Source organism: Lolium perenne, chromosome 4 (genome assembly GCF_019359855.2).
Source record: "Lolium perenne isolate Kyuss_39 chromosome 4, Kyuss_2.0, whole genome shotgun sequence".
Lineage (NCBI taxonomy): Eukaryota > Viridiplantae > Streptophyta > Magnoliopsida > Poales > Poaceae > Lolium > Lolium perenne.
Window position 1 is genome coordinate 325,126,684 of NC_067247.2, and position 12,766 is coordinate 325,139,449.

The following is a 12,766-nucleotide window of genomic DNA, read 5'->3' on the forward strand; positions in this document are numbered from 1 at the left end:
ACCCCTTCCCCTCGCCTCCACGGCAGCCCAGAACGGGGGCAACCAGACCACGCGCCGAACTCCGTGGATGGATTTGGTTGCTGCCGAGCTGCTTCTCCTCGCCACCACGACCGACCAGAAGCATCTTCGCAGCACCACCTCCCCCACCTCGAAACGCCTATGAACACCGAGCTTATTGACCAAGCCGCCAGGCTGAATCCCCCTCGAATCGGACTCCAACCGCTCTAGCTCTGCGAGGAAGAAGGAGTCTAGCCATCCCCAGATGCAGCTCGGATACGCTGGGGCAAAGCTCGTAACAGCCTTATTGACGGAGATCTCCGAGCTCACCACCTCCATGCTCATCGCAGAGAAATATGAGCTCAGCACGCACTAGATCCGGCTGGGAAGATCAGGTACTCTACTCCCATACGTCACGGAGGGACAAAGCCTAAACCTAGTAAATACAACCTCGCCTCAGCCATCTTCGGGCGGCAGCGCCGCCGGCGAAGGCCTCGATCCGGCCTGGGACTCTCGAGAAAGCTCTTTGGAACTGTAGGTGTAGATGAAGAGAGAGAAAGAAAGAGGTAAAATGAGACCGAAATGGATCTCATTTCACCTCTCTTGTTTTTAAATTTTCAATATAATATATACAACCAAAAGAAAAAAAACCTTTGCAAATTTAATGGAGATCATGCTGGCGATGGAGATGGGGCGCGGTTCATTGAATGGAGATCGTGCAACGGGTATGGCAAGAGTATGCTGCCATTTTGGCCAGTGGTTACGCTACGATATGTGGCGGCGATGGTGATTCCGGTGTGGCGGTGGCGGTGACACTATGGCTTGTCATGGCGCGCGGTGACACTGTGGCTAGTCTTGGCTGTGGTGCTATGGCCCGTTTAGGCGATGGCCGGTGTCGAAGACGGCCTCGACCACAATTCGGTATTGAAACCCGTGCCATGGGAAAATAGTTTTGGGTTACCTAATCTATAGATGGGACTCGGTTCCCCTTTTACCATTGGTTAGGTTAACCTAACCTAAAAAAGAACCCAATGGGCTTTCTGGTAAACCTCAAAATTATTTTGGTCCAAACGATTCGACTCTTTTGTACCAAAGGTTAACCCGTACCATCAGGCACGCCCGAATCTGAGTCACGATTCCCTACTCCGCCTCACCCTTTGCCACCATCCAACGCCGCCACCTGCCCGCGGCCCTCCCCTCCGACGAGCTACCTGTGGACTGCCCCTCCGACAATCAGCCCGCCCACAACTCCGCCTGTCCCTCCACCGGCGGCATCCGCAACAACGACCTTCCTCGTCTGTGGCGACCGCATGAGCGTCAAGATGTGCAACCTCGGGCTCCATGGCCGAGCCCCCGCCGTACGGCCGTTGAGGCACCCGCCGCTACACCGCGCCGGAGATCCTCCTGGGGAAGCCCAACTACGACGCGACGATGGACGCGTGGTCGCTCAGCTGCGTCTTGGCCGAGCTCCTCCGAGGCGAGCCGATCTTGGGCGGCGTGGCGGACGACGCCGACCAGCTCATGAGGATCTTCGAGATGCTTGGGGTGTCGAACCAGTGGTCCTGGCCAGCCTACGACTCCATGCCGCTCGCCGGAGAAGGTCGTTGTTGCGGATGCCCTGGAATCTATGATAAACTATTGTGTTTCCGTTGATGTTTTGCAAGTTTCACTGTACTAGATAGTTGAATTACTGGCCAGAAGGTCAATTTTGGTTTCTAACAGAATTTTAAAATCCAGTAGATATGTCATGTGCATGTGCAAATTTAGAAATGCAGCAAACATGTTAAAAATGGTTCGAACCTAAATAACCAATGGTTAACCATTTAAACCACATTAACCTAATGGTTAACCGTATTAACCTTTTACACAAAATGGTTAAATAGGTTCGAATCCAAAAAAATAAATGGTTAACCAAATCCCATCATGAACCTAATCCGTATTTTCCAGTTTCGATATATCCGGGATCTGCTAGAGATAGGTCCTGCCGTGCACAGCGGGAGAGCGGACCGTTGGTTCATTGTCTTCTTTTGTGAAAACGCGAGATCGCTTATGGTCGCTGTCAAAAATCACATGCTAGATTGATCCTTTTGTTTGTTTCCCATCCCGCGTGGGCGTAGCAAGCGGGTTTGTGCATGCTTCGCGGTCACGGTTCACGAGTCGCCTGCTTCTGGACGCTCCATTTGTGCCCACTCTTCCTCCCTACCTAGAGCTAGAGCACGACTCCTTCTCGGGCTACCGTCCGTTTCTGCATGGCAAACGGCCAAAAAAAATTGAGGGTATCTCAGCGGCGTGACGCATTTCGGACGTTCAAACGGACGCGTCGTATCCGTTTGCGTCGGGTCAAATGGTCGAAACCGTCCGGGCTTCCGTTTGCGTCGGGGGTGGCTCCAGCGGCACAACGCATAATTTTTTTTTCATTCATACGCCATAATTTACATGATAAAAAGGACATAAAAAACCCAGAAAGGCGTGCTAAAATACGCGTTGTCTACTGGTCGTCGTCGCTGACGAGGTCAATCAGCTGCGGCGTCGGCCATGGAAGCTCGTACGCCGGCGGTGGAGGAGGTACCGTTGCACGGGCAGGAGGCTGTGGCCAGGGATCCCACGCTGGAGCAGCAGGCGGAGCGCGGACGTTGGAACGCGTCGGCGTGGCCGGAGGAGTCGTCGGCCTCCCCTGCGCGAGCGGTGACTCGCGGAGCTGGATTGCGAGCCCGTCCCACAAAGCGAGCTCGTTGAGCTCGTCCTGCTCGTTGTTGGCCAGTGCCATGGCAATAGCCTCCTCCTCTGAAATGTCCGGCGGCTGGGTCTCCGGATCCCACGCCGGTCCGCCGTCGTCGTGGTCGTACTGCGGCATGGTCACGTCGCCGTCCTCGTCCTTGTCCGCGTCCTTGTGGTCGTTCTCTTCTTCTTCGACGGCGATCTCGCGCTCGAACTCCCACGTCCCTAAGGAAATCCAATTGTAGGAGTTTAGCGTGTACGTCGGATCCTCCCGCAGATCCGGCGGCAAGATCGCTCTGCGGCGGCGCACCTCGTCCCGCCGCTCTCGGCCCTTGCGCGGCACGGGGTGGACCGGCACGCGCCGCGAGTTCAGGTACCAGCCCCCTCCCGGCAAGTTCGCGTCCGGCCATGGTACCGGCCGGTTTTCCTCACATAGCTGCCGCGCGAGGTCAACCCGGACGTACCGGCCGACCCGTGCCTTCTTGCCGGAACGCGAGCCGCTAGCCTCCTGGTCGTTCTTCGTCTTCCGGAACGGCCAGCATTTCTTCCCCATGGCGTCAGTGTGGTGGATACTATGGGATTTTGGCAATGGTTTTGGTCGGGGAAATGGGCGCCGACAGCGTCCTTTTAAGAGGCTCCGACGCCATCTCGCCTTCAATGACCTGCCAGTGCAACGCCTACTAGCTGCGCACGCTCGCGAAAGCCGAGGCACGCCATTAACGCGGCCCCTGCAAAGGCTGCAGCGCGCCGCCCAGAAGTAATACCGCGGAAGACGAAGCAGTTGTGCCGCTACCAGGCGGGCCCGCGCGAGGACCGAGCGGACACTTTGCGCGTCCGCGCAGCGTCCGCCGAGACGTATACCTGACGCATATTTGGACCAGGTTTACGTCTCCGCGGACGGCCCGGTTACTTTGCGGCACCCCGCTGGAGGTGGTGCCGGTGCCAGACGCATTTCCAGTCACGACGGATACGCGCCGCTGGACATGCTCTGACGCCAGGAAAATGATCCGTTGCCCCCGGGGGATAAGGCTCTCCCAGCCCCCGGATCCCCAGCCACCGGATCAACCATTTTGATGGTTAGATTTGTATGTAGCAAAAAAACACCTTCGGCAGCAAAAAATCAGACCCGGCAGCAAATGACTGAAGCAAAAAACGGTTCGTTCAGAAAAAGAAAAGTAAAAGGTCAAGCTCGCCGAGACCTCCCCGGAGATCACGTAGCAAAAAAAATATGATAATGTAGCAAAGATGAAAATCATCAAAGACATCGCCGGAGACAACGTAGCAAACATATTATCACGATGTGATGCTATTTTTTTTGATATAATTTTTTTGTTGTTTTGCTACTTTAATTTAAAAAAATTGCTACGAGCTTTCCGGCGAGATCTCCGGCGAGCTCAGCCTTTTTATTTGATTTCGTAACTGAACCGTTTTTTGCTACAATGTAGCAAACGCGGGTTATTTTTTGCTGCCGGGAAGTGTTTTTTGATACATTCAGTAAAAGCAGATCTGGCCGTCCAAGATGGCCGATCCGACGGCTGGCGACCCGGGGGCTGGGAAATCAGATCCCCGGGGGACGCCCAGCAGTTTCCAATAAAGAAAGAGTTCCTCCCAACCTCCGCCGCCCTCCCACCCATTTCCGCGTCTCGCCGTGTGCGGAAGTCAACTCCAACCCACCCCCGAGCCGCCCACCGAAATCGCCTCCCCAATCCGGCCGCCATGTACGGCGATTCCGACGGATCCAAGGACGCCGGCGCCGGCGCGCCGCCGCCCTCCGACCAGCCCTTCCCCAACCGCGAGCTCACCCTCAGCAGCTACCTCTGCGACAAGCCCACCCTCGCCTCCGCCTCCGACAAAGCATCCGCACCATCAGCCGCAGCCGGCCCATCCTCCCCGCCCAACCCCGCCGCCGACGCCGCCGCGGAGGCCGCCAAGCTCTGCGTCGAGCGCGACTTCCTCCACCTCTCCGCGCCCAAGCGCGGCGGCGGCGGCGGCGGGGACCCCCCGGGCCCGGGGGACGACTCCTCCGTCGCCGGCGGCAAGAAGCCGCGCCTCGACTCGCTCCAGCTCTCGCTCTCCCTCGCCTCCGACGGGCAGCCCTCCTCCCACCCCCACCTCCCCTCCCTCCTCCCCTCCGCGGCCCCCGACGGAGATCTCCGCGCCGCCGCGTCGGCCGGCGCGGCGGCCCCGGCCCCGAGGCGGACCTACAGCGCCACCACGGGCCGCACCCGGAGCATAAACTCCGACGACATGTCCTACTCCTACTCCATGTTCTCCCACAACCCGAGCTGCTCCCTCACGCACAACTCCACCGACATGTACGCGGCGGGGGAGGGCACCAACGGCTCCGTCCACAGCCGCTTCAACTTCCGCCCCGTGGGGGACGGCAGCGTCGCCTTCGCCACCCCGCCCGCCAACCCCGGCTCCTCCGCCTCCTTCTTCCCCACCGAGCTCCCCGCCAAACTCGCCGCGGCCGCCGCCGCCGCCAGCAGCTTCGACGGCGGCCGCGGCCACCCCTCCCACCCCGACAGGCTCCTGCGGGAAATCATCACGGAGTCCGTCCCCGCCATGGCGCACGCGCTGCAGGACCTCCCGAGCGAGGCCCACGACGCCCTACGTGACGCGGCGCGCGCCATGGTCGACACACCGGAGAGGCGGGACGAGCTGGCGAGCCTGCAGCGGCGGCTGGACCGCCGCGCCGACCTCACCGCCGACACGCTATCCCGCGCGAACCGGACCCAGCTCGAGGTCCTGACCGCCGTGCGCACCGGCACGGCCGCGTTCGGCGCCGGCAAGGGCCGGGTGCCCAGCGCCGAGCTCGTCGAGATGTTCCTCATGACGCGCTGCCGCAACCCCAGCTGCAAGAGCGCGCTCCCGGTGGACGACTGCGAGTGCAAGGTCTGCGCCGCCAAGAACGGCTTCTGCAGCGCATGCATGTGCCCCGTCTGCCACAAGTTCGACTGCGCCGCAAACACCTGCAGCTGGGTCGGCTGCGACGTCTGCGGCCACTGGTGCCACGCCGTGTGCGGGCTCGAGAGGAACCTCATCAGGCCGGGGCCGACGCTCAAAGGCCCCATCGGGACCACCGAGATGCAGTTCCAGTGCCTTGGCTGCAGCCATGCCTCTGAGATGTTTGGGTTTGTCAAGGAGGTGTTCAACTCCTGCGCGGAGAACTGGAACGCTGAGACGCTCGTCAAGGAGCTGGATTTCGTGAGGAATATCTTCGCTGCTAGCGATGATTTCGAGGGGAAGGGGCTTCATTCCAAGGCCGAAGAGGTCCTCAACATGCTCGGGAAGAAAGTTATTTCCCTGCTCGATGCAACAAACATCATGCTGCAATTCTTCAAATGTAAGATCTCTTTCACCTTACATTTGAAAATACGATTGTTACAAACTCTAAATGAACTGTTACTTGCTTTATCAATTGCATAAGCATGATTTTCATGTAGCAGTTGCATACATTTTCCGCGTCGTTCGACACTTTAAACCAACTGCTTAGAAATATGATCATTGTGTGTATTTTGTGCTACACACTTTTATGTTTAGGCATTCACAATTTCTTCCATTTATCCCATGTTTGGGAAATCTATTTGTGTAGCACTAGAACTCATTGTGCTACTCAGTCATTTTAGATTTGAAATTCATATTTGCTAGATCCATTTGTGTGGGCACTACATCTCCTCACGGCATTGCGATAAGGATTTATATTTTTACATGCACAATGAACTCCTGTCATTTAGCACATATACTGTGACATAACTGCAAAGCTGGACACAGTTTGTCCCGAGTGGCTTGAATTTATTTTGAATTGAAATTTGTTTATAGGTTGAGCCAATAGCTCTAAGTGAGCAAATTAACCTTGATTTTGTTGGCCAACAGTATCTTTGTGGAATTGTGTTGAAAACATATTGCTCCTACTGAACCATGAACTATGAAGGGGCTTGAGATCCTTGAATGCACTTATATTTCGTGATAGCTATTCCATCAGGTCATGAATTTCAAGAATAACGTTGGGTATGATCTAAGAAGCAAAATGTATATTCTGTTAAAACTAAATCTATAATACTCCCTCTGTTCTATATAATAAAGGATGTCTCAACTTCGTCTAGATACGCATGTATCTAGATGTGTTTCAGTGTGTACATACATGTGAATTTTGATAAAGTTGAGACATCCTTTTTAGGACGGAGGGAGTAGTACTCCTAACCTCTCCAAATCTAACAAAAGTAGGGTCAAAGGACCTCTCCATTACCCAGAATGAAATAGGGGTGTCATTATATATGCTGCGATAGAGAACACGTTCGGCATTGGTTTATAGAACTTACCAGGTAGCACAGCTCTAATTAACCTTTATGTTTTCACAGATGGTGTTACGGACTGCTCTGTTACTGGCAACAAGTCCAAAGGTATATTAGCAGCAGCTCAAGCAAGCCAATCAACGATTCCCCTTCTAAGTCCAACCATGACTCCACCAAAATCCTTCAATTTCAATGCCAGCAATTCTCTTCTCGACACACATATTGATGCCCTCAAGGGTAGCCCAAAGCCACTCTCTATTGAACCCCGTTACGGCAATAGCTCAAAGCCACTTACTATTGAACCCCGTTACGGCACAAGCTCAAAGCCACTCACTATTGAACCCCACTACGGCAGTAGCTCAAAGCCAATCTCTATTGAACCCCATTTTGCTGCTAGCCCAAAGCCACTCTCTATTGAATCCCATTTCGCTGCCAGCCCAAAGCCGCTCTCTGTTGAACCCCATTTCAGCAGCACCTCAAAGGATGACGACGCCTCTACCCTTGAGACCATCGTGAAGTGCAAGGAAGCCGAAGCAAAACTCTTCCAGAAGCTGGCTGATGACGCACGGAAGGAAGTCGATAACTACCGCCAGATGGTCCGCTCCAGAACTCAGAAGCTGGAGGAGGAGTATGCCACAAAGCTGGCGAAGCTATGCTTCCAAGAGACGGAGGAGAAGAGGAGAAAGAAGATGGAGGAACTGAAGACGCTCGAGAACTCGCACTACGACTACCACAAGATGAAGTTGCGGATGCAGACCGAGATCCAGGGCCTGCTTGAGCGGATGGAAGCCACAAAGAAGATGTGGGTATAACCCCTGGTAAAATATATACCGCCTACTGCAACCTGAACAATGTCTAAAAAATACATCGTTCTCCATTAGAATGGCTTCTGAGCTGTTGTTAAATCCATCTGTAATTTGTTTTCTTACATGTTAACTGTGTTATAAGTGGAGGGGGCCTAACCTCTCGCTGGCAGATACAACTTGACAACAACATTTCAGTTAATTGCTTGCAAAAAAAGTGTGTCCTGTCGTTGCAAATAGTTCTGATGTGCAGTTGTTGGGTCATGACCTCTGCATTTTGCCCCATGCTATAATTGGCATCGTCATGAGAATATTTCAACGTCTCATCCTGTCATTCTCTCCTCTCTGTTTCAATGATCTTTTCGGGGGGCACACAGTGTTGGTGTGTGCGTTGAGATCCCGCGTAGATTTGCCTGTTCGGTTGTTCACAATCACAGCTCGTCTTGATCCACTGAACTGCTGTCGAAAGTTGCAACTCCTGTTAGGACATCATGGTCTAGTAACAGAAGCAATAGCCTCGATGTCTCGCTCACCCTCGTACTCCGGCGCCGCCGTCGAGAGCGACGGAGGGGGCGGCGTGTCGATACCACACTGGCACAGGAAATTTCACAGAGCCATTACGAAAAGCAATCAGAAATGCATGGGTAACATGGTTATACATGAATCTTATACCCAGGAAACTCCAGAGTACACGTTACTACCAATACCACAGAAGAGCACAAGCTGTACAAAAATACTTCCACGTACGTACCGACGTACGCTCGCATGAAACAATACGGGTCGTCTACCACCATTATGTTCTGATGAATAATCTGATCGACATCAAGCGGAAGCAAAGCTAGCAATTCTCAAGAACCTGGCGATCGAGTTGCACCAATCTACGGGCGATCGACGTCGTACGGACTGACTGGCTAGAGTCTAAGCGTCAGGTCGGGCTCCTCGTCGGCTTGCACCACCACGCTGCCGCTGCTGCTGCCGAAGAAGGAGCCAGAGTGGTGGAGGGCCGCGCCGGCGGGGAGCACGCCGCCAGCCGACGGTGGTGGCCTGAAGCTTCCCGGCCACCCGAAGCTGGCCTCCTCGTCGGCGCCCACGAGGAACGGCATCGGGCCCAGCAGCGCCCTCGCCCGCGCCTGGTCTTGCTGCTGCAGCTGCTGCTGCCGGTCCGCCGGCGCCGGCACGGCCACGCCCTGGTGGTGCGCCGACGCGTGCGCCTGGATGCCGATGGGGTACAGGCCGTGGGAGCCGTAGAGAGGGAGGGAGGCCACGTCGGCGTAGCCGTAGGGGTAGGCGTCGAGACGGTGCACGGCGCGCCGGGCCATCGTGCGCTCGCGCCGGTGCGCGTTCTGGTGCCCGCCCAGCGCCTGCGAGCTGAAGAACTTCCTCTGGCAGTAGTTGCACGTGAACACACGCGCCGGCTCCCGCGCGGCAGCCGCGGCCTGCGCACCCCTGCCGGCGTTGCTGTCGGTGGTGCTCGACTCGGTGGTGGTGGCGGCGGCGGTGACGGTGAGCGACAGCTCGAGGGTGGCCGGCGGGCAGGAGGAGGAGTTGGACGCCTCCTGGCTGCTGATGTCAGACAGCTGATCCTCACACGGTTCTTGGGCGCTGGTGCTCTTCATCTCTGAAACGAACCCTCTCTCTCTCTGAAGTCTGAACCTTTTTTTTTCCCTAGAGTCACTTTCTTTCCTTAGCTCTCACCTGCATCCAGAGAACAAACAAACTCAAGTAAGAAAGTGCATATGTGTGTACTTGGTCAGATGATTTGATGCATACACTGAGATGGAAGGATCACTACTGTGTTTCTAACTGCACTCATTGACTGACTCACCAGAGTGCAGATAAGCCATGAGTGTACAAGGATAAAAGAACATGTGTTGTTCTTGTCAGTTGTGGTGATCATGACAAACTGAATGTCAAGAGATGGGCATGCTTAGCCTCGTGGATAAGCACTATGATGTCTGAATTGACACATTTTTGTCTAAGATTGCTTCGGGTTTACGTGATTCCGAAGACGACAGTTGATTATGCTGTCAATGCAGGAATCTAAGAAAATAATTCAGAATTATCCTGATGACTAGAGAAGCACAACAGAAGTTCTCTAGCTAACAATCTTAGCAGATACACATGTCATGTTTGCAGAATAGCTGAAAATTGGAACTCAGAGATGGGAGGTGTGACAAATAAAGGGAAGTATCTGATCCACTGCTAAGCCAAGATATGCCATGTTTGATGCCAAACCAGAGGACGAACAGATGAAAAGCATGGCTTCTTTTCTGGTCCGGGAATCTCTAAAACGGAACCTTATCTGATGGAGAAAGCCCAAGAATAGCACATTCAGTTGTTGTCACGAAAAGATGGAAGCTTTGGTGTTGCCAGTTAAACCCCGTTCAGTTTAAATCATGGTGTTCTGTAGGTCTAAATCATGGAGTAGATGAGAACGAAAATCGTGAATGCTGGATGACTACGCAAATTCAACAACAAAGAAGACTTTTTTTTTTCAGAAGCCCAACAAACAAGATTGCTCTGTTGTTTTTCATGTGCTACAAGTTTTCTCTGTTATTTTTCATGTGCTACAAGTTACTATCTGATAGTGTCTAAAGAGCACCAGATTGGACTTCTTTTTGTCCATGCCATTGCAAGCATCACCAGATTACTACCAGGAGGCCGGGTTACAGACAAACAAGCATCAGCAACTCTCTAGGGTCGAATTACGCATGGTCCTACTCGACGACATGTAATGCAATTAATTTGGGGAAAGTACTCTTGTTAGTATACGGCTTAGTGATGCTACCTTGCTTAGGACAGGTATAAATTATGCGAGTACTTGGACCAGGAGATTCGCCAGTTTTGGCAAAACATAGGAAGCAGGAAGACATGATTACCGAGAGACGAGATCGCGAGACCCTATCAGCTGCATCTGGTGGTATAAAGAACAAAAACCTGGTAGAGCGACGTGCTACCAACCGGCAAAAACATCACCGGGCACTGGAGTGGAGCGCGCACGAACTAGATTCGTGAAAGAATTTCTACTGTTATTCTAGAGTCTTGTCACTTGGAGAAAATAAAAGGCCGTGCTTGAATGGATCGTCATGGCAAAACCGGTTGAAAGATCTTGATAATTCTAGGAGGAGATATATGCATCGTACTCATCTGAACCTAAATTCTGTTGATGTTCGTTTGGCCGGCCAACAGATCATGCAGAAAGAATTAATCGAGAACACAACACTAAGAACAGCATGATTCTTGAAGAGGAAGAAAACCAGTCAAGATGCATGAGAATCACTCGCTTCTGCAAAGGAACCACCAGAGAATTACCTCAAACACCCAGGAAGCAGAACCCTGCTCCGCGTCTCCTCCCTTCACCAAGCCCGAAACCTGAAGAAGAAGATCTCAAGCAAGAAAGCAGCAGGGTCAGGCCATGGCTCCTCCTGCAAGATCGTCCCTTGCGCTGGCCGAAGGAGGAGAGAAGCAAAGTGAGGAGGGGGGTGGGGAAGGGTGCAGTGGTGCGAGGTGGTGTGTTTCAGTTAAAGTGGTGGCATCCCGAGTGCGGGTGTTTAATTATGGAAGAATGCAGAGGTTTGGTAAATTACTGGTTGGGATGCGAGACAGACTGCGCTCGGAAGTGGTACTGGAAAAGGATGTATCTGCACTAAAGATACAAGAACAAGTCAGAGAGATATCTCGCCTTTCTTCTTCTTTTCTCCCCTCTGTTGCTGTGTTGTGTACCATGACCATCACTAGCACCACCAGCACCATCCCAGCAAAGTGCCCCCCACAATTACTAGACAATTGAGCTGCTCATTCCTGGTCTAGCACTTGTTTATTCCTAGGATTATGTGTGTTCCAGTACATAATTACTCTATAATATCATTTGCTATATACTAATATTGTACCACCACAACAACAACAAAAACATAAGAGAAAAATAACTAGAGTAGGGAGTGACGGAAAGGATGCGTGTTGTGTGCAAGCTGTGTGGAGAGAGTTTTTGAAGGGGACCAGAGGGCGGTATGATACTTTAGTCAGGGGTGAGTCAGGATTGTGCCCTTTTGGGCATTGCAGTGAAGCTGTTGTTGCGTAAGATAACGTGCCATCTCTGCCTGCGACGTCCTTGCTCGGCTCGCACTTGTGTACTTTGTTATTTATTTCGCGCGCGGTGCCCAATGGTGTATGGTAGATGGCATGGTCATGACCGGCGCGTGAGTTGTTTTTCTTGTCAGAAAGCAGTTTGAGTGTGGCTTTTGCGTTTCCTCTGCCTCTGCGTCTGCGTCCTGCACAACATGCCTGCCTGCAAGTTAACTCCACTGCCCCTGTCCTTTCTCTGATGGATCCCATGCAATTCCTCTGTGCCCCCCCTGCCACTGCCCACCATGCCATCCCCTTTGGATGCTTGGATGGGAGACAGGCCTGGGCTCACAAAGCTCCTCATGTGATGGCTTCGAGGAGAAACCAGAGATAAAAGTTATTGTTGATTTAGAACTCCCTCCAAGCATGTTAGGTCTTCAAAAAAAAAATTCCCTGCAAGTTAACAGTTTTTACATGTTAGGTTTTCAAAAAAAAGAGAACCAACCTGAGGTTGGGTGGTTAGGTGGGTGGTTGCATTTCACCACTGTAGCTCAAACCCCAGTGCTTTGACATCTGTGTGTCTCATAAAGGCGGAATATTCATTCAGTGGGAGGCGACGTTCCCGTCGACAGCGAGGCGCCTGTGGTGACTTCGTCAATTTCAAGATCCAATCCGCCGGCTCAGTCTTCCGGAGGTGCTCATAGGGGTAGGGTGTGTGTGTGCGCGTTCATAGGGGTGAGTGTATACGCGTGTATGTGAGCGTCTGCGTTTGTACTGTGTTTCTCAAAAAAAAAAAGGTTTTCAAAAAAAAAATACTGCCTCCGTTCTATATTAGTTGTTGTTGATTTAGAACTCCCTCCGATTCCATTTTAGTTTTTTTAGCGAAACAAA

The 12,766-nt window shown here is 52.9% G+C and overlaps 2 protein-coding genes across 3 annotated transcripts; one reads left to right on the forward strand and one right to left on the reverse strand.

The window, feature by feature from the left end:
* Positions 1-4,334: 4,334 nt before the first annotated feature.
* On the forward strand, positions 4,335-8,052 carry LOC127296343 (protein TITANIA). The gene is made up of 2 exons (XM_051326401.2): positions 4,335-6,061; positions 7,077-8,052. Exons 1-2 carry the CDS (start codon positions 4,432-4,434, stop codon positions 7,820-7,822), a joined length of 2,376 nt encoding a protein of 791 aa, XP_051182361.1. The 5' UTR covers positions 4,335-4,431; the 3' UTR covers positions 7,823-8,052.
* A 383-nt stretch (positions 8,053-8,435) lies between these two features.
* On the reverse strand, positions 8,436-11,484 carry LOC127296344 (zinc finger protein 7). Of its 2 annotated transcripts, none has more exons than XM_051326402.2 (2): positions 11,126-11,484; positions 8,436-9,508 (listed from the first exon to the last, which is right to left on the reverse strand). In XM_051326402.2, exon 2 carries the CDS (start codon positions 9,427-9,429, stop codon positions 8,725-8,727), a length of 705 nt encoding a protein of 234 aa, XP_051182362.1. In that variant the 5' UTR covers positions 9,430-9,508; positions 11,126-11,484; the 3' UTR covers positions 8,436-8,724. The 2 variants fall into 2 exon arrangements, with proteins under 2 accessions (XP_051182362.1, XP_051182363.1); XM_051326403.2 differs by lacking the exon at positions 11,126-11,484 and adding an exon at positions 9,639-10,895.
* Positions 11,485-12,766: the final 1,282 nt, after the last annotated feature.

Bases quoted from the DNA above. Each gene is read 5' to 3' on its own strand.
- LOC127296343 (XM_051326401.2), top strand. From the start codon at position 4,432: ATGTACGGCGATTCCGACGGATCCAAGGACGCCGGCGCCGGCGCGCCG. The intron at 6,062-7,076 runs GTAAGATCTCTT...ATGTTTTCACAG, and splicing joins CATGCTGCAATTCTTCAAAT to ATGGTGTTACGGACTGCTCT.
- LOC127296344 (XM_051326402.2), bottom strand. From the start codon at position 9,429: ATGAAGAGCACCAGCGCCCAAGAACCGTGTGAGGATCAGCTGTCTGAC.